This window comes from Onthophagus taurus, chromosome 3 (assembly GCF_036711975.1).
Source record: "Onthophagus taurus isolate NC chromosome 3, IU_Otau_3.0, whole genome shotgun sequence".
NCBI classification, from domain to species: domain Eukaryota; kingdom Metazoa; phylum Arthropoda; class Insecta; order Coleoptera; family Scarabaeidae; genus Onthophagus; species Onthophagus taurus.
In genome coordinates this window covers 7,603,198-7,625,907 of record NC_091968.1, presented here as the reverse complement: position 1 = coordinate 7,625,907, position 22,710 = coordinate 7,603,198, and the positions used below count along the sequence as shown (strand labels likewise).

The 22,710-nt window shown below is 37.9% G+C and overlaps 1 protein-coding gene across 1 annotated transcript; it reads right to left on the bottom strand.

The window, feature by feature from the left end:
* Positions 1-14,502: 14,502 nt before the first annotated feature.
* Positions 14,503-15,051, bottom strand: LOC139429320 (uncharacterized). Its single transcript, XM_071194992.1, has one exon. It carries the CDS (start codon positions 15,049-15,051, stop codon positions 14,503-14,505), a length of 549 nt encoding a protein of 182 aa, XP_071051093.1.
* Between the last annotated feature and the right edge of the window lie 7,659 nt (positions 15,052-22,710).

Below are 22,710 nucleotides of genomic sequence, written 5' to 3'. Positions count from 1 at the left end.
AGGGAGAAGAAAAAGTTTTCAGGAAGATACTTGAAGAGCCAATAAATGACGTTTTAGGTGGTTTTTAAATGTTACAAGGTGAGGAATATTACGGATCTCAGTAGGCAGACTATTCCAAAGGGTTACTGCCTGCACAGTAAACGATTTATGGTAAATCTCGGTACTATGGGTCGGGAATATAAGCACAGAATCTAACTGAGATCTAGTAGGTAAACCATGCGACGACAAGCGTTGAAATATACAATACAAATACCTTGGGGTTTGATTGTGAAGAACAGTATATAACATAGTTAATATACGAAACGATCTACGGTTCTGACAGCTTAATATCTGCAAATAATTACGGTATGGGGTTATGTGTTGAGATCTCTCGAGATCAAAGATATACCGTATGCAGTTGTTTTGAAGTCTTTGCAGTTTGTTTCGTAGTGTTACCGAAAGATCAGGATATGCCGTGTCAGCATAATCAATATGGGGGAAAATCAGGGAAAAACAAAAATTACGACGGATCATGGGAGGAAGGAAGCAACGGACACTTTTCAGTGAGTGGAAACAATGATAGACCTTTCTGCAGACGGATTGAATTTGAGGTTTCCAGGACATTGTAGAATCCATAACCACCCCAAGGTTTCCAACCGTGTCTGACAGCTGAATAATGTCTCCGTCAAGCATTAAGTGAATGGATGAAAAATTATTCAGCTTTGCCAGTAAAGGTCGACTGCCAAACGCAATTGCTTGAGTTTTAGCAGTATTTAATTTAAGGCCATAACGTTTGGACCAATCCAAAATATTGGAAAGGTCATGATTAAGACGTGCAATTGCTTCCGGAAAATCATCAATAGTTGTCGTAGTGTAAATTTGGAGGTCATCAGCATACACATGATAATTACAAGAAATGCAGTGGGTGAAGGCATTAATAAAAATCGGAAAGAGCAACGGACCCAACACACTACCCTGGGGTACACCACATTTAATATCACAAGTAGACGAGAGCGCAGAATCAGCACGCACACACAAGGAACGACAGGAAAAGTAAGATTGAAACCAAGATAAACATGAAGAGGTAAATCCAAGGGCAGCTAGTGACGCCAACAAAAGATCGTGATCAACCGAATCGAACGCCTTGCTGAAATCAAGTAATACAAGGATGGTAACACAACGTTTGTCGCAAGCATACCTAATATCATCTGTAATCTTAATAAGCGCTGTTGTCGTGCTATGACCCTTACGAAAACCCGATTGAAAGTCGTTGTGCAAGTTAAATTCTTGTAAATACTCTTGAACTTGTAGATAAACAAGGCGCTCGAGAGCTTTAGATAAAACAGATAAAATGGAGATAGGGCGAAAATCATTTAAACTTGAGGGACTCTTGGATTTAGGTATAGGGACAACATGAGCAACCTTCCAGATTGAAGGAAATGAGGATCGTTCAATGGAGAAGTTAAAAATGTGGGTAATAGGAGTAAGAACAATATCCAATATAGGAAGAAGAAGTTTGAGACCAACTCCATCAGCTCCCACACTCGTAGACCTCGAGTGATTCAAGGCATCGCGGACTTCTGACGCTGTGACCAGGACAAAGGAGAAAGAGGAGGATTTAGATGAGGCAAGAATTTCAGAAATAGTTGTCATCCTAGTCCCACCGCTAATGAGCAAAGGTGGGTCAGCAAAAAACCTCGCCAATGAATCCACATCACAAGCAGCCCGAACAGAGGGAGACTCAACCGCCCCTAAGGAACGCATCAACCTCCAAAACGTCCTCGGATTAGCATTGGATAGTCTCCGGTAGAAATAGAATTTTTTGGCATTTCTACATTGGTGATTGCAACGGTTACGCAAGATCCTATAGTTTTCACGATTAATAGTATTTGGAATACGTTTAAATAATAGCTTTGCACGATTACGCTCCCTCATCAGTGATCTTATCTCATCACTTAACCAGGGTGCGGGCGGATGTCTCACCCTACGTCGTCTGAGTGGGGCATGCTTGTCATAGAGATTGATAAGTTTAGAGTTGAAGTAGTCAACCTTGCCATCAATATCGGCCATTCGATAAAGCGGAAGCCAATCGATCTTCTGCGCATCAGACAACAGCAAATCGTTATCAATACGACCCAGATCACGAACGGAAATAATGCGTTGCGAGAAAATATGTTGTCGTATCTGCACTGCACAGTAAATTAAATCGTGATTGGAAAATTGAGGAGCAGGGAGCTGACCATGCATAAGTATGCTGCTCGGACGAGTCGTAATAGTAAGATCCAGAAGCGAATGCGAAGTTAGAAGATGATGAGTTGGTTGTGAGGGCAGGATGGTCAAATTTAATGAGGAACAAATGAAGCGAAGTTTGTCACTCCGTAAGTCATTTTTTAGCAAACAAGTATTGAAATCTCCCATCAGAAGAATAGTGTTATAATTAAAAGAGTGCCTCTCAAGGGTTTCCTCCAATTGATCAAAGTAGTTAACAAGAGGAGGACAGTAAAAAACGCCAAGTAATAACTTGTTGTAGGAACTTTTCAGTTCCACAAGCATAAATTCCGCCCCCGGAATTGACCCATCGGAGGATTCGACAATCGTAGCACTCAGGCTATCCCTGATAAATAAAGCCACTCCCCCACCCCGCGAAAACAGACGATCGTTTCGCAAAAGACTATAATTAGGAAGTGAAACAATCGCTGAGGGGAGAGAGGGTTTAAGCCATGTTTCACTGACCATAATAATATCAAAAATATTAGATTCGAATGTGGTCAAGAAATCATCGAAGTGGGCAGAAATACTTTGCACATTAATATGACACACGGAGATAAAGTTTGTTAATCCGTTAAACAAATCAGCTGAAGGTATCCCATCATAAGTACTAAAGTCGTTTACATCAGCCTCACACGTACGATCGAGAACAGAATCAAAAGTGGAGAGAAGAGAAGAATCAAGAGAAGAGTTACAAGAATAGAAAGAATGAGAAGTAGAATCAGATGAGCAACCAGCATCAGCATCCATTTTTACTTGAATTGACCTTCAAACGCAAAAAAAAGAAAATAAAAATAATTAACACCAATGACTAAATTTAATCAACCGAATAACATTACAGTGCCAGCCGTGCAACGAAAAACCGGGCGATTACTATAAAATAATGGAGCAAAAACGAAAAGAAAATAAAAATACCAATTTCTTGTAGTTGAATCACAAAAAAAAAAAAAAGGAAAAATATATATGTATGTACTTCTAATTTACTATTAAGCTAACAGACCCGAGACGACATCGCCACGTATCACTCAACCGCTGCACGACTCCTAGTAGTCACACCGCGACGAGGCTGAGGACGAGGACATTCTTCCAGATCAGAAAAGCAGCGTATTACCTTCTTCTTATCCTTCGCCAACGCAACGTATATTCGTCCATCTGAGGTCCAAGTATTTTCAGGTCCCATTAAGGCTTTAGCTTTGAGGTAGAGCTGAAGACGACGGGCAGTAAGGGATTCAGAAATGAAAATCTTTTTACCTCTCAGTTGTTTCTTGTTGGTCCATATCATTCTCCGCATATTATAAGAGACCAACTTTACAATGATTGGTCTGGGGGAGGACTTGGGTGGTATATTCGATTTTTTCCTGATAGGACAAAGACGATGACATCGATCCAGCATGTCAGAGGTGAATTTAAAGTTACTTAATGTCAGATGTTCATTTAGGGCATCAATAACCAGAACATCGGTATTTTCACGCTCCGACTCAGGAATTCCATTGATAAGGAGATATACCCGGGGGTATTTACCCGAGATGGGTATTTAGAGGTATTTATAAAATTTAATTTAAATTGAGTTGATGGCAGTTTTGCGAGCACTTCAAGAATTCAGAGTCGATTATCGATATACCAAACTTATTTATAACATCTACAAGAATGCTACAATGACGGTAAAATTGCATAAAAGTACTGAAGAGAGTAGCACTGATTGTGAGTAAAACAAGGCGATACGATCAATGAGGAGAAATTAAAATTTATGATAAGTCTTGTTCCCAGCTCTAACATCAACAGTGGGGATAATGAGATTGAGAGGGTAACAGCTATGTATATCTTGGCTATGAGGTTCGTGTATCGAGAGATAATCAAACAAGCGAACTAAACAGAAGGATCACACTCGTATGCGCAGCCTACGGGAAACTTAGAGACATCTTCAAGGGAAAAGGCCAAGAAAGGCTTTCAATCAATACGTGTTTCCAGCTATGACATAAGGCTCCAAAACTTTAAAATCAACGGTAGCCACTGCCAGGAGGGTCCAAGTAACACAAAGATAGATTTCGATCCTAGGTCGATCCTGGGTCTAACTCTGAGGGACTACATACGAAATGAAGACCTATGAAGAAGAACTAGCGTAAATGATCTGGTCAACATTGTGGCAAAGCTTAAGTGAAACTGGGCGGGTCATGTCGCGCGAATGAAGAATGAGCAGTGGATAAAACGATTGCTTGAGTGGAGACCGCGAGCGAACAGACGAAGTAGACGTCAAAAGAATGACCAACAATTGGATTCAGACAGCACAGAATAGAATCAAATAGAACAGAATAGGGGAGGTCTATGTCCAACAATGGACGCAGACGGCTACTTGATGATAATCATAATAACTTGATCTAATCTAAATTACGACAGATTCGTTCAATGATATGTCTTTGATTGTTGAATTCATCGTTTTGGAATCTGATATATTTTTACTGGTATCACTTTTATACCCACTGTTTGAGTATTTACCCTGGGCCGGGGTAAATATCCGGATAAATACCCATTTTAGAAATATCTACCCGCCGGATATTTACCCAGCGCCCATCACTGGCCAAGGAGGAGGAAACGTAGAAAACCGAGATCCTGGAATGAAGGCATCGCAAAGGCAATGCGAGAGAAACAACTGAAAGTGAGGATACGCAGGATACAGAAACTTGGAGAAAGAGATTGAGTAGACAATGCTTAGTTGTAATTTGATATGTAACATTTGTTGTTTGACGAAACTTCAAATTCAAATTTATTTACTCTGCACGACAAAGCACTAGTATAACGTCATAGTGCAATTAAGTGTAAGTAAATGCAAGGTTATGTCAACTGAGTGCAGGTTAGAAAAGTGTGTTAAGCTTAGTCGCAACGAACAGGTTTTTATCACGAAAGTGTATAATATTTGAATTCAAATAATTATTATCAAATTCCACATTTTCTGTAAAGTTTTTATTTTTCGTTCTTCAACTAAAGATTTTCTTTGTAGCGATGCAGCAATAATTTTGTTTTGGCACAATCCAGTTTTTCATTTTCTTTATTCTCTTCATCATTATTTCTTAATCGTATTGTACGCCCATCTTCAAAACTATAAAATTCTTGTCCATTTTCTACTGCCTCTACTGGCATTGAATGTACTGTGTTCTCTAATACAGCAAATATTAGTTATTAGAAGGTTTTATTTCTTAATATTTAATATTAATAATAATATTATAGCTACTTACCTACAACAATCAAATAACAATTGATTTTATCTCCATCTTCATTTATTACAAAACACGTTTAAAAATATTCCGCCATTTTAGTTACACTGAATTACACTGCAACAACAACAATACTTGGGGATTAAATCCGAATGTTACAATGTGGATCTACACTTCTGTGATAAGACCCATGGTAGCTCACGGAGCCATAGTCTGGTGCTCAGCACTAAAACATGCATATAAAGCTACATTGCTGCATCAATTGCAACGACTGGCCTGCCTGCTAATCACAGGCGCTATGAGATCTACACCTACGATTGCAATGGAGACTATGTTAAACGTGCTGCCCCTAGATATTTTTATCAGGGAGGTGGCCGTGATGGCATTGCTTCGGTTGCGATCAGTAAATGAAAAGCAGGTTGTTAAAATGGGAATAGTCCGGAGCAAGCTCTAGAGTGAGGCTGTTAGTAAACAACCCCTCCTTAAAGCTCGCACAGACTATATTACACCTACTTTCTTAGGCAAGCCACACTTTGGCAACGATATCCCAGAGCAACTCAAGCTCTGGCAAAACGCTGATCATCTACACTGATGGATCAAAGAAGGCTGGAGGTTCCGGAGCGGGAATCTTCTCGCACGATCTCCAGCTGCACCTTTCCACTTCGTTAGGATCGTATTGCACGACTGCTCAAGCCGAATTAATTGCTATAAATATAGCAGCCGATGCGATTATCGACTCCAAAAAAGTCGGCAGAAACGTTGTAATCTGTACAGATAGCAGACAGGCTATGCTGGCGGTTGGCAGGCATCATACTGCATCATCGTTGGTGAAGTCCTGTCGGCAATCACTCGAAGAGGCAAACGTATACAACAACGACTTGAGGCTTCTCACCCACTTCCTGACCGAACACTGCAGGTTACGTAAGCATATGTTTTACATGAAGCTGGCGAATACACCCCTCTGTAGAGGGTGTGAAATGGAAGACGAGACGGTAAGTCATACTGTTTGTGACTGTCCAAACCTCGTGTACTTAAGGGAATCTATTTTCGGAGTACCATGGCTCCAAATTTCGGATATAAGGAACATACCTTTCTGTTCTATATTAACGTTCATGAAAAGATTGGGCTGGTTTTCTGACCCTTGAATGAACAGTAAACTGTGGGGACGTACAAAGGGTCCGCTGGGGCCTAAGTGCTGTGAGTAACTCACCCCCACGTGAAACTACATACATACACTGCAACAAAATCTGCACTAACTTGCACCGGCTGCACGAAATTGTACTGTGTATGGCCTAACGAACAGTATGAGTGCAACTGCACTAAACTACACTATCCCCAACGAACACACAACATCTGCACTAAACTGCTTAGTGCAAGTAGTGCAGTCCCAACGAACAAAGCTAATATTTATATAAATACGTGAGCAGTCTTTACTTCAGTACTTTACAACATCAAGTTGTTTACAGAACAAAAACATTAACCACTAAAGTCGTGCAAGTCTATGGTGTCGCACAAATACTCAGAGTACGAATACTAGGCCTTCCGAATTAAAAAAGTTTTAATTTTATTCTTGAACAGTTCAGGAGGCAATCGAGCAATGTCGTTCGGTATTTTGTTATAGAATTTTACTCTAAAAAATTTAAAATGACACTAAATGACACGTTGGGTACCGTTTCTAGCTGGATATTTATGGAAAGTGTCATGAGTAACAAAGCCGTCGAGATTCCGCCTTACATGTATTACACATTCCAAAATGTACAATGCCGGGAAGGTCAATATATTATGGTTTGTAAAAGAGCTACGACAATCATCCATGTATTTTAAATTACCCAATATTCTTATTGCCCTCCTTTGTAGTCCAAAAACTCTGTCGCTACATGGTGCGTACCACTCCAAACCAGGAACGCATAAGTCATCACGCTCTGGCACAGTGAAAAATATGCACATTTTAGGATTTGACTGGACACGTTATTACTTAATACACACAGCAGATATATGTATATTACTACATAGTTTATTGCATACATAATCGACATGCTTGTCCCAGATTAATTTGAGATCAAGATGAACGCCCAAAAATATTACACTATCAGGGTTCCGCGTATCAGTCTTGGGTGCAAGCGAGAAGGCAGCTACTGTTGTTTTATCGGTATTTAATTTGAGCCTATTTGAGTGAAACCATGTTTCGGCTTCAAAGAGAGCGGCATCCGCCACTGATCGTGTAGTATCGTAGCAATACCCAAAATTAACCAGTGTTGTGTCATCGGCATACATAATTATATCTGAATTAGTTGTACTTGAACCAAGATCATTTGTATATGTTACTGGCAATCTGTATAATCCGGTATTCTATACAATACCTAGGCAATTTATAGAATACCTAAAACGTTTAGGTAATATATGAAATATTATTAATTTTATACTTTGCAATGTGTGTAAAAGGCGAGAACAGAAGAGAATTTTTTTCCTTACTCAATTCTGAGAGGGCAGTAGATCTTCGTCTGGTTTTTACAGAATTATTTTGTATAAACACCGAATGGTAGAAGCAACTAATAGAAAAGGAAAACAAATAATAAAACCAGAGTGTGTTCTCGCCTACAATAAGTACATGTCCGGGATAGACAGATCAGACCAGATGATGGGATACTTCTTATCGCCAAGGAAAACCATAAAATGGTACAGAAAAGTGTTCTGTCCTCTTATAAATATTGCAATACCTATTACATACATAAGAAGAAACGAGTTACAACCAAAATTGACCTCCTGAGGTTCAGAGAAGAAGTTATAAAGGATATGCTACAGGTCAATGAAGGATATACTAGACCAACCACAGGCCAACAATCAGAATTCCATTATCTAAAGACAGTTCCTTCCATACAGAAAGACAAATCCGCCATGAAGAGGTGTCGCCAGTGCAGCAGAGGTGGAGTTTACAAGAAATCCAAATACAACTGCTCAATATGTCCAAAAAACCCTGGTTTATGCGTAGATCCATGTTTCAGAATCTGACACAGTGCACAATAATTATGTTTTGTAATATTTTGGGGTAGCCGTAGTATAATTTTTTTTTTTTTTAATTTGTTGTTCATCCCCAAAAAAACATAAGAGTCTATAACAGGTATATAAACACTAAAATATAACAACAACGCAAGAAAAAGTTACATACATACATATCGTACATTTCGAAATCAGTTTAACCTAAGATTAAGGTAATAAGTCCTTGCTTCTCCCGCAAAGGAGTCCAGACCATTCTGATCTTCACCCGTTGTGGTAAATCATTAAACCACTCCGCCGCTGCTGCTGTCACACTTGCTGCTTGTCACACTTCTTCTTCCAATATTTCTTGCAAGGGGCAAGATGTGAATATTTTGGTTAGTTCTTGTATTATATGCATGCATACCGGAGTTGAGGTTAAGGTGAATGCCAGTTTCATTACGTAGTTTTAACTCATTATACTACAATGATGTAGTATTTGTGGTTTACAAAAGAGAATCTTTAGAAACTTATTTTGTGTTACTTGTAGCTTGTCAACGTCTTTTTTACGAGCGTGACCCCAGAAAGCGCAAAGATAATTTAAGTAGGAGTGAGCATAGGCATAATAAATAGAAAATCTCGTTTCATTGTTGAAATATTGACCATACGTTTTAGATGATAGCTTATACCGTTTAACTTCTTTTGTATTAATTTTATATGGTATTCAAACGTTAATCTGTTATCTAAGACAATGCCCAAATAGGTACTATTTGTAACTTTACTCAACCAAATACCAGAGATTATAAACTCATGACTTTTCGTAGTGGCCTTTTTGTTAAAGATCATATACAGGGTGTTCCGGTGACTCGGGGCATAAAATTAACCTCATATAGTAGAGCAAAAATGATGACGATTCGTGAAAAAAAATTATTATAAAACTCTTCAAATGGCCAAGATATAGGCCATCAAAGTTCAGAAATTTTAACACATTTTTCTAAATATTTTCAATACCATTTATGGTAGAGCGTTGAAATTTGGTAGAAGGTAAACAAATACCAAGCAAAATCATTGAACCAATTTTGACTTTGATCGGGCAGCGGCAACCATGCTATACAGGCTGTCCCTAAAATTTGTTTGCTCAGAACTTTTTTGTTCGCTCGTAACCTTACATTTATTTTTGTACTTTTTAATAGAAAATTTATTTTAGAAACTTTTATCACTCTTTGAAAATTTTGATAACATTGACTGTTTTCGAGTTATACGCGAAAATATTAAGCTTCGATTTCAATGGTAACACTAAAAAAACGAAGTCTTCGAAAAAGTCAAGGTTGGCCATGGCAATTAAAAAAAACAACTTGCTGTCAACTTGCTTATGTCGTTTAAACACAAACGATAGTTCTGTTAGTTAGTTATTATTAATTTTAAGTGTTCAAAATGGAGAGTTACACATTTAGTGAACAAACTGACATGATTTTGACATTAGGGCAATGTCAATGCATATTGCAGTCGCAGTGGGCAATTGGCCAGTCTGCGCATTTGGCATATTGCCAGATAATGCAGCACAAAATCCAAATTGATGATCAGTTTTTAGAAAAAGTACTTTTTACAGATGAATACACTTTTTCTAAAGATGAAATCATCACTTTGAGAAATTTACATAGTTGGGCAGACGAAAATCCAAGATTTAAGAAAACTTGGAAATCACAATGGAGATTTTCTCATAACGTTTGGGCTGGCATTGTGGGCGATGTAATTATTGGACCCGTTTTCTTACCATCAAGGCTGGATGGACATAATACAGGCGACATTTAGAGAAATTAGATGATTTTTGAGATGATGTTCTTTTAAACACAAGGCAAGCAATGTGGTATATGCATGATGGTGCTCCTGCGCATATCACACAGGCTGTCCAAGAATTTCTGAGGGAACGTTTTCCGGGACGGTGGATTGAACGAGGAGTAGGTGTACCCATAAGTTGGCCCCCCGATCTCTGGATCTTACACCTGTAGATTTTTATTTATGGGAACGCGTTAAATCGCTAGTTTACTGCGTTGAAATAACTTCACTTGATCAACTGAGGTTGCGAATTGTTGATTCATTTGAACATTGTTATGTTCTTATTTGTTGTTACCGTGAAAATTAAATTTATCGTTTTGGAAATTACATTCTTTTATTCAACTAAAATAAATTAACGCTGGATTTAACTAAATCTACACTTAGAAATTTATGCAAATAATGGTTATTAGCTCAGTTCGTTTTTCAATTGTCATCGCCAACTCAGATCTTACGGAATATGTTTCCTTTTTTTGTTTGTTACGATTGAAATCAAAGCTTAACATTTTTGCGTATAACTCGAAAACGGTCAATGTTATCAAAATTTTCAAAGAGTGATAAAAGTTTCTAAAATAAGTTTTCTATTAAAAAGTACAAAAATAAATGTAGGGTTACGAGTGAACAAAAAAGTTCTGAGCAAACAAATTTTAGGGACAGCCTGTATAGCATGGTTGTCGCCGCCCAATCAAAGTGAAAATTAGTTTAATGATTTTGCTTGATATTTGTTTACCCTGTACCAAATTTCAACGCTCCATCATAAATGGTATTGAAAATATTTAGAAAAATGTGTTAAAATATCTGAACTTTGATGGCCCATATCTTGGCCATTTGAAGACTTTTATAATAATTTTTTTTCACGAATCGTCATCATTTTTGCTCTAGTATATGAGGTTAATTTTATGCCCCGAGTCACCGGAACACCCTGTATGTACAACATTTATCGCTGTTTAATTGAATATTATTTTCATCTACCCAAAGAGCAAACATTGTCCAGATCACACTGAACATCAGAAAAGACAGAGTCCATAGACCCGCTGTAGAATAAAACAGCAAGATCATAAAGCAGAGGGTCAAGGACAGATCCCTGGGGTACTCCATACTTTATATGAGTCCTGCTGCTAGTAGCTTTATTGTAAACAGTGTACTGCTTTCTATTTCTTAAATAATTTTTAAAAACTCTCAGTGATGGTCCCTGAACTCTGAGCTTACTGAGATTTCTATAAACAAATTCCAACAATGATATAATAGCAGTCACAAGTTTGGAAACCAATCGTATTCAAATGGGACAGTAGTCTACTTTTTAAAATTGATTCAAGTGTTTTGGCAAAGACCGACAACGTAGATATTGGTCTATAGTTCTCCGGAAGAGTTTTTGAGCCTTTTTTATGCACTGCAGCTATTCTTCCTATCTTTAGGATATCGGAAAATTGATCAAGTTTTATTTCTCTATTGATAATACTTGATAGAACTGGTGACAAAACTCCTTTCAGTACTTTCACCGCTTTTGGGTTTATACCGTCATCGCCTGGTGCTGCATTGTTTTTCATATTATCAATTATACGCTCAATTTCATCTGCAGTTGTAGGCTTAATGTACATTGAGGAATCTATCCCATAATCCAAGCTGACATTGGCGGCCGGCTTTCCTGCAAGCAACCTGTCTACACTGAAAGTGAGGTGATCATACAGAAGATTAGAAATTTTCCTAGGATCCACTACGTCTCCCTTACTGCTTACAATCTTAGGAATCCGTTTATTTCCTATATCAATCGACAGGGCATTCTTAATAATACACCACTGCTTTCTCGGGCATCCATCAGTATTCTGAAATTTTTTATCCATATGTTCTTTCTAATAACGTTTTTGACAAAATGACACTAGTATAATTCACTTTCAGGAAAACGCTTCGTCCTAATATACGCTTTATCTTTCTTATATTTTATTCTTGACTGCTGTAGTGACCCATCCCTCACTTATATTTGTTGTTGTACGTCTTACAGATGTATTCGTGACTTTACCAATTTTCGCTTGAAGAACGCCAAGCAAAGTATCCATTTCAATGTTTTCGGTCTGTCTAAAGTTCAACACAATTTCAACATTTTGCTTAAGGCATCGTAATTTACTATTTTTGATTCATACGACTGCTTTGTTATCTTAGTCATTATATCTATTGTAAGTCTTATGTCTATCAATTTATGGTCAGAGACGAAATGATCAAACATATTAACATCCCAACTGTAGTGCTGTTTAAAGTTAGTAAAAATATGATCCAATTCTAATTCGCTGATCAATTCTAGTGGGATTTAATTCACTTACTTTGTTCAACATTTTATACCCATTAGTTTCCAATGTTTCCAAGTACTCTAAACAGTTGTTATTATTCTCTAATAGACATACACTGTTGGACATAATTCACTAGCACACCTTATATAATCTGAACGCGTGAAGATAAATCCATGTTATTTGCGGAGCACAAAGGTTTACTGTAGACGAGTTTATTCGTCGAGTTTCGAGTTGTTCCGTCGCGGCATTGTTGACTGAGCCGCTCTTCCAAGTGGAAGATTTCGTCGCTATGGAGACCGAAGTGGATGGAAAATACTGGTCGTTTTTAGTGTGGTGTGAGGAACCACATTGTTATCGTACTCTGTGCGCAATGGATGGGCGATCTCGTTACTTAAGCGAGTTTGAGCGAGGAATCTTTGAGGGTATGCATATTGAGGGTGTATCGTTCTGTGAAATTGCGCGTCGTCTCGAGCGGTCGTTATCGGCAGTGCAACGGGCATGGCGAGAATGGTCTGAGGTAGGACATAGGTACCTACAGCCGCGGCCGGGACGACCCTGCGCGACCCCAGCACACGAGGATCGCACTCTTGTGCTCAGCGCTTTAGCGTCGTGGGCGCACTCACTACGCGAACTGTATGGCGGCGTTTGGTAGATAGTGGACTGCGCGCGCGTCGTGGATACAGCGGATTCCAGTAACAGCCGGGCACCGCAGCAGCTAGGTTGCAGTAGGTTGCCGAGTAGAGGGACATTTTGTTTTCCGACGAATCAAGATTCGAATTGAGCACCGGTGATGCGCGAATTTTAGTTCGTCGGAGACGTGGTGATCGTCTACTCGAGCAGTGCGTGCAAGAATGCCCTATCCACCGACAACCGAGCATTATGGTATGGGGTGCTATTACACATGGTTGACGTACACGTCTGCTGCGTGTATAGCAGACCATGACGGGTCAACGATACGTAGATGAGGTGCTACGATCCGTTGTGCTTCCTTACGTTCGGCGGCGCCCAGGTCTGCTATACATGCACGACAACGTCCGAACGCACATCGGGCGTATTGTACAGACCTTTGTGGAAGAGCACCGTATACGAATGCTTCATAGGCCAGCTCGTTTTCCGGATCTGAATCCAATCGAACATGTTTGGGACATGACTGGTCGGAGATTTCTACGTTATCCGGCTTCCTCGGCTAACGTTGAGGAGCTATGAAGGCGAGTTGAGGTGGCATGGTTGGCCATCCCTCTTGCTACAATACAGCGACTTATAGACTCCATGCCACGTCGTGTGGCGATGGTATGCGAAGCTCACGGGAGATACTCTCGCTATTGATGTTTCTCCTCCTAGCAGAGTTGTGCCGCTCTCCATGTGAGAGTAAGTTACACTACTTTAGTACTACTTCCATACCAAATTTTATTGCGCCAGACACACGCGTTCAGATTATACAGGGTGTGCTCGTGAATTATTTCCAACAGTGTATATTAAAATCCCCAATATACTTTCCATAAATGTTCTCATAAATGAGTTATATAGACCCGTAGGCTGTTTGTACACACCAAAAACATTAACATTAAATGGCATAATTTCAATAGCCAAAATATTATTTCCCTCTAAGTCCCTTTGCTGCAAAACCTTACAATCATAATTTGTCTTAGAAAATATCGACACGCCACCTCCTCTATCCCTTCTACAGATATGCATCCCATTATATCTAGTTGCTACTAAATTTATAGCAACCGATTCATCCTCATAAAGTTTCCGCGAGCACCAGAATGTCAGGGTACCTCTGCGTCAGAATAACATCAACTTCATCAAGCTTGTGTCGCAAACTTCTTATGTTAATGTAAAGTAGTTTAATATTTATTGTAGCAGCTTGTTGAGTTTTCTCTAGTTTTTTGGCAAGTCAGCACAGTTTATGAAAATGGTTTGGATTCATCAGTGAGTTTGGTTAATTAAGCATGTTTTTAATGCATTATCTTTCCATTTTTAACCCAAACATACTTATACTCATTTCCACGACCAAACTCTTTCGTGATCTTAAACAATTCCTGATTGTACTTCGTTAACTCGTCATTGAAATAAAACTTGTTATTGGTTCCCTCATAAACCAGTCCTTCCGTTGTGATCTTATCTTTTTTCTTTTTAACAAAGTTCAATTTATCCTGTTTGCGCCCAAATATAACTTTAATAGGTACAACATCACCTGGTTCCCTTTTCCCCAATCTAAATGCCTCAATCTCCTCTAGTTCAATATTAAGAGAGTTAGCTATTCTGTTCACGATGTCCACCGTTCTTTCGGATTCTGGATCGATATACCATAAATTATGATGTTCCTTCTCGTTCTTATCTTGTTTTAACATTCCAATTTTTTTCCTCATACTCTCAACATTTATTTGTAACCCCTTATTAATCTCAATTTGTTCATTAAAGATGTTGTCGTATTTATCTTCCATTGAATTTAATTTTTGCACAATGTCCTGTAGAATCGGAGCTCGCGTTAAGTTCTTTCTCATATTCATTTATTTTAGCATTGGATAATCGAACACAGCTGGCATGGTGCTCACAACACTGTATAGCATAGCTATTTTTTGTATCCTTACCACAGTTAACACAGACCATTTTTTTAATTTTGGTTTGTATAGCACATTACGTTGTATTTAGAAAAACAAAATAGAGACTTTGAAGAAATTTAGGTGTGTCCAGTTGACTGGACGTTGGTACAGAACTTAGAAATTCAACGTCCAAAAAACTGGACTAGGTCGTTTTTTACAAAAATTTAGCAAAAACGTCATATACAATAAACCAAGATGGAAATAACACAACCTAAATCTCGAAATCAAAGAAACTTCGAATGTTTCTCATTACCTAAACTCTCATTACCGCGACCTATAAGATCTATTGTAACTTTAGCTCTCCAAAGGTTTAGGGCAAATGTAGGTCCTTAATGAATCTTAGTATTGTCCTGAGGTCTTGAACCTTTATGTCGGTAGGTAACAGGGGAGTTTTACCGAAGATATTGTGTCTTAGACGGCCTCTGGCGACGCAATTACACAGTATATGTTCAGCAGTTTCTGACTCGTCGTTGCATAGTCGACAAGTTTGATCCTCAGCTTGTCCAATGTGGAAGAGGTGGTATTTTAGGGGCGCATGGCCGGTCAGGTAGCCTGAGGGCGTTCTTAGATCCCCTATGCTGAGGCATAAAACCTCTTTGGTTTTGTTTTGCGACGGAGTTATCATACTCTTCGCTTGTCTGTGACCTGGAAGTTCTTTCCAACGTAAAGCTATCTTTGAAACCTCCCAGTTGTTGATTATTTGTTTTAGGTGGCTTTTTTGTAGTCCACAACCAGGTTGGGGTCCAATGAAGGGCGTGTTTGCTGCCTCTTTGGCCAGCTTGTCGGCCTTCTCATTGTTGCTGTGACCTGGAATCCACCATAGGGTAACATCATTGCCCCTAGCGAGTTCTCTCAGGTTGTTGATACACTCTCTGATCAGTGCGGAGTCACACGTGTAGGCCTGCATTGCCTCTAAGGCGGCCCGACTGTCTGTGAAAATGTTTATGGATGCACCTTTTTGTCTCTTCTGTAGGTTCAAAGCGGTGCAGAAGTTTATAGCAAGAACTTCTGCTTGGAAAATTGTTAAGTCCGAGCTGAGGGGCAATTTGATGTGGCTATTTGGTCCACTGACGCTAGGGTTCCTCTTTTTAGTTGAGGCCCTCCCTTCGCCCAATCATCCCTGCTTCTAAATATGACCTTATACGGTTGGTTGAAATTGTATTCCGTCGGTATGAGGTCCGTTTTAATTTCAATCAGGTGATTTCAATCAGATATTTGATACACATGTGCCAGAGAAGATTATTAAAATCTCGCGACCTTGTGCTGCTTGGCTAACTCCGGTTGTTAGGACTATGATGCATTTAAGGGATAAAGCATTGAATCGTTACAAAAATACTAAGGCACAAGAACATTGGGAATACTACAAGTCGCTAAGGAACTATGTTACATCCGCGGTACGTAGGGCACAGAGGGTTTACATGAATACTATTTTTCAAAATAAATATACTCGCGATTTATGGAAAACATATAATAAGTTGGGCATTGGGCGTAAGCATAGACCTTCTGTTCCTGAACGTTTGTGTGATGCAGATGAATTCAATAATTATTTCCTGAACAATTCAAATAATAACATCGATCATGATTTATTACAATATTATAACAACACTACGTTACGAAATTTTAAAGAATTGTTTGCTTTTCATACTGTAACACCGAGTGAAGTTTCTAAAGTTATATCATGTATTCACTCAAATGCCGTTGGAAGCGATCTTCTTGGCATAAATACAATAAAAATGTCGTGTCCATTCTTATTAGATATGATTACGCATATCATTAATACATGTCTCTTGGAAGCCGTTTTCCCTGACTGTTGGAAGATTTCTATAGTCACTCCATTGCCGAAAGTTAACTCTCCTAAGTGCTATACTGATTTTAGACCTATAAGTATTTTACCTGCTCTTTCTAAAACACTAGAAAAAATAGTTTGTTCTCAGTTGCGTGAACACCTATTGCTTTATGACATCATACCTGATAATCAGTCAGGGTTTAGACCGGGTCATAGTTGCAATACTGTACTAATGGATGTTGTGGACGGTGTGTTGCGGAGTGTCGACAAGGGAAATATGCATGCAATGATATTATTAGATTATTCCAAAGCATTCGATATGATGAATCATCATTTGTTGTTAAGCATTATGCACTACATTGGTCTCGGTCAGACGGCAATTGATTTTTTTAAACATTATCTTCTGAACCAAAAGGCAACATACGAAAGTTAAAGGCTCATTATCTAAACCAGGATTTGTCTCTAAAGGAGTTCCTCAGGGCAGTATATGTGGTCCTTTGTTATTCATCGTTTATACTAGTATGTTCTACAGGGGCTTGAAACATTGTGAATATCATGCTTATGCTGATGATACTCAGTTATTAATATCATTTCCTCACACCGAGACTAATGTTGCTGCTGTCAAAATAAATTCTGATGTGCAATCACTTGTTGACACTTCTGAGGCGCATGGCTTAAAAGTAAACTCCAGCAAATCTAATGTGATAGTATTTGGTAACAGAAACCATAGGAAATTTGTTGATGACAATCTTAAAATTTGTGTAAATAATCAAGAACTACAACACGTACGCACTGTGAAAAATTTGGGTTTGTTAATAGATGATGATTTAAAATTTAATTCACATATAAACAAGTTACTACAGAAATCATATTGCGTATTAAAATCCCTTTATCCATATCGGCATGTATTAAATGAGAACAGTAAAAGATTACTGACTGATTCTTTGATTTTATCCAATTTTAATCATTGTGACTCGGTCTATGGTGCTTGCATAACTGGGGACAATCGAAGGCGGGTGCAGTATTTCCAAAATGGGTGCTTAAGACTAATTTATGGAATTCGAAAGTACTGCAGAATTTCACATAAGTTAAAAGAATGTGGGTGGCTAAATATGTATAACAGAATCATTTTTCACAGGGGAGTAGTTTATTTTAAAATTTCAGATCAGATCAGACCGTCCGGCCGACGATCACCGAGTATTTCCGAACAGGCCAATCTTTTTATGGTTTCTTTGAAAATAAATTTACCTGATTAATGTTTATCCATATACCGAACCCTAATAAATGAATAATTCTCTCCTAAGTAAACAAGGCTTGTGTGCGCATGTGTGTTTTGGCTTTGGCGAAGTTAACATTTTAGTAGTTCCGTAGTTTTCAGACTATAAGACGCACCTTTTTACATAGAAAAATGGATTCAATTTTGGGTGCGTTTTCTGGTCCGAAGGTACCATTAAAATATATTTTTCAATAAATCGTCTCTAAATTTGAGGTGCGTCTTATAGTCCGAAAAATGTAGTATATTTTTCTGAAAAATATATTCAAAATGATTACAGTTTTTTCAATGATAGAAAAAAAAATTATATTTAACTATAAATTGTCACAAAACTATTTAAGAATTTTTTTAGTGTAGTTAGGCGACGTTGTTGGTATTGTAACAATCGTACTGCACTACAATTTGAACAAGAATACAAAAAACTATTAGTACATACCGGCAGTAAAGGGCATGAGATTATACTAATATTTTAAATTGTTCATTACCACTCAAAAATAAAAATGATGAAATTGAAACACTGGACAATATAGACATTGCGAACTTAGACAACATGCATTTAACTATCTAACTACTATTTTCTAAAAACTTGTCAATTTTGTTTAAATATAGTAGAAGGAACTAGTAATATTTCAATGCTATAGATACAAAAGACATATGGGATTTATGACTAAAGCTTCTGAGTTTGTAGTCAAACTTTACTTAAATAGAGAAAAAATTATTAGAGACTATAAACGACAAAATGTATTATTCAATAACAAGAACATACTTTTAAAGTTAAGTAATTCCATTTTATTAAGTTTGCCTCAAAACATTTATGATCTTTTTGGAGATCAAGCGTATGATGATGCATGTTATTGATGAAAGGCATGAAATACAATGTATAAAGTTAATAATAACAAAATTTATTAACGTAAAGTTATTTAGCGAAACCAAGTTAATAAATCAAGAGAGACCTAGGCTTTGACATATGTTAAGCAAACAAATATTATTTTCAAATCAATGAGAGTTATTTTAAAACATATTTATGAGTTAAGTTTTATGATATGTAATAAAAATTTTTAAACAAAATACCAATGTTATTTGCAAATACAATATTTTTTCTTCAATATTTACCATGAAAGTACTGTAAAATTCTAATTATATCATCTTTAATTCATTTGTAAGAAATAAATTGTTCACAATTTATACGGTTACAATTATAAATTAATTAATTATAAAAGAACTCAAAGCTTACAGTCCTTAATAAACATTTCAACCATGCTCAATAAAAAGAAATAATGGTAATATACATTTCTTCATGTACGCCACTGTTAGTGGGACCAATACCAAAACAAACACTCGACCGTTGGCTTCAATCTCGTATACAGGCGGAGATAGGCAATGCTACTTCTAGTTATACAATTTCTTTGGCACTTACAGTTCCTCGTCACGCGTCGGCGTCATTTCGGAATTCTTTCACTTATTGTGTGACAAACTTTTGGAATACCCTTCCTCGTTCATTAAAAATATTGAGCCTGTCGAGTTTTAAATATAAATACAAGCGATATCTCTGTGAGCGGCAGATGGAATCACTTTAGGTTTTCTAGAGTAAAATTTTAATTTTTATTTGTTATTTGCTTTATTCATGCATTCAATTTTTGTTTTTGTATTTTTTGTCTTGTGCGCTGTATTCATTTTCACTACTTACTTACTTAGAAGCAATATGTTGTGTTCATGGGGACTGGGGGAAGAGCAGACCTCACTACTTTGTGGTGTTGTCTGACCCAGCCACCTGTTAGCCTTTGCAATTTTGTTGTAATTTTGTTTTTGTAACATTATACTTATTTCTTATTATTATTATGTTTTTGTATTTTGTTTTTTTTTATACTTGTACACTAATTGTAAGGGTTAATAAAGGCATTATTATTATTATTATTATTATTATTTAGACATGGGTCCTTGAGGATCTCGAGGTGTCCACTGAGGTTACCCTGCATCAACTTGAGTGAATAAACTGTTTTCAGTGATAAGGCACTTAAGGCTGCCTCCTTTTATATATATAAATGGAGCGGTGTGAGACCGAGTAGGGCTTCCAAAGCAGCCGTCGGACAAGATCTCATTGCACCCGTTATGTTAAGACATGCTGGATTTGTGCCAGCTGTTGTTGTGCTGTCTTATGTTTTGTTTTTGGCCACCAAACCAATGAGACGTAGGCAACCATGGGTCTGATTATTGCTACGTAGGCCCAATGAGCCATTCGTGGTTTGAGACCCTAGTTCCTTCCTAGGAGCCTGCGGCAGATCTGGTTTTATTTTGATTTATTACTTCAGCTTTGCTCGATTTGACGTCTTCTTTTGGTCTAGTTCAAATTATGGATTCCCCTACACGTGCGACTGGTTTGTCGGTCAGTCTAATCGATTTCATTTTCCTTTCGAATCAGACTTCATTAGTTAATCAAAATACCGAACACGTATCATATCTGATCATGATTTAATTTACTGTGAACTTAGCGTTGCGACAAAAGTATCTCTCCCGAGTTATCGTACTTACCGTAATCTTAATGATTTCAACTATGACAATTTTCTAGCTGATCTCCGTAATTTACCGTTAGCTAATATTTACGATACAGATGATGTGGATTGGATGGCAGAATTCCTAAATAATGCATTAATGTGTTTAATGAATTGTCATATGCCCCTAGTAACTTCACGCTTTACTAAGCCTCCTGCGCCTTGGTTGACAAGTACAATCAGACAAATGCAGTGTCTTCGCGACAAGGCTTATAGGGCATTTAAAAAGAATGGGCTGCATTTCTCTTGGGATTATTATAAATCACTACGAAATCTTACTAATGAATCGATACGGAGAGGGAAACGTGCGTTTTTTGAATACAAGATTGGTCGTTGTGGGGCAAATAGTAAGGAGGTTTGGTCGTTGTTAAGGGGAATCGGGCTGGCTTCGAAGCGCTCGTTTTGCGTTGCGGACGATCTTGCTGACCCTGATACCATAAATCAGTTCTTCATAGACTCGTTACCCAATCTGCCACGCGACAATGAAATGTATAATTTTTATATGACTCATAGGATAATCGTAAATAAATTCTCGTTTAGGCGGGTTGATGAAGACCAGGTGATGCGCGTCATACACAGTATTAAAAATAACTCGGCGGGTCTCCATGGTTTAAACATTAAATTTATTCAACTATGTTCTCCTCATATTTTGCCTTTTATCACACATTTGATAAATGGGTGCTTGTCTGCAGGTCATTTCCCCACTTGTTGGAAAAGGTCCATGGTTCTGCCTCTACCAAAGAAAGCGAATGTTGATCACCTCAAAGACCTTCGTCCAATTAGCATTTTACCGATATTGGCAAAAATTACAGAAAGAGTAGTCGAATCTCAATTAAAGGACTATGTTACGGAATACAACATTTTACCGCCTACACAGTCAGGTTTTAGAAAGCATTATAGCTGTAATACAGCTCTATCGAATATTGTGGACGATATCATACGAGGCACAGACCAAGGAAAATTGACTTTGATGTGTCTCTTAGATTATTCAAAGGCTTTTGATGCTATCAATCATGACTTGATGTATGCCATGCTTCGCTACATTGGGTTTGATGATCTTGCATCGGGGTTCTTGCACAGTTACTTGACGGGCAGAATGCAGTGCGTGAAGGTGAATGGTCGCGTTTCATCGTTTCTTTCGACAACGTCCGGTGTTCCTCAGGGTTCAATTTTGGGTCCACTGCTATATTCACTTTACACATCGCATTTTAACAGATACATAAAAAGTTGTAATCATCATTTCTACGCGGATGACACCCAGTTATACATATCTTTTCTGCCATCGGATGTCGATGATGCTTGCTTAGGTCTGACTTCGGATATAGAGGCTTTGGAGCTGGTTTCTAGGCGTCTCTGCCTTTGTCTTAATGCTGCTAAAACAGAGCTGATTTTGTTTGGGCCAAGAAAGGTGATAAGTGACAATTCTGTTCGGGATGTTAATTATTGTGATACATTGTATGATCCGTGTATTTCGTATAGCAATACGAAATACACGTCTTTGACGTCTTGCCTCAAATTCAGAATGCATTGTAGGGCGACAGGGATCGGGCAGTTTACGCTTAATAATTAATTATGATTTCGCTTTTTCTTTTCTTATTTCTTTTCGTTTTTCTTTTCTTTTTCTCTCTTGTATATTTAGAATTAGTTTTATTAGGTTTGAGTGGAAGAGCAGGTGCTGTTACGGCTGCACCTGAACTCCGTCTAATTTGTCCTGGCTTAATTTATAATAATTTTATGTATATATACATCTAATGGGACAAATAAAGTCATATTATTATTATTATTATTATTTGATTTTATTGGGATTGATGCTGAGCCCATTGCTTCTACACCAAGTACTGGTGAGTAGTAGGGCTTTCTGCATTAGCTGAGTTATGATTGAATCATATTTACCTCAGATTGTGATTACCAGGTCATCAGCATACCCTTGTATCTTAAATCCATTTTTAGTT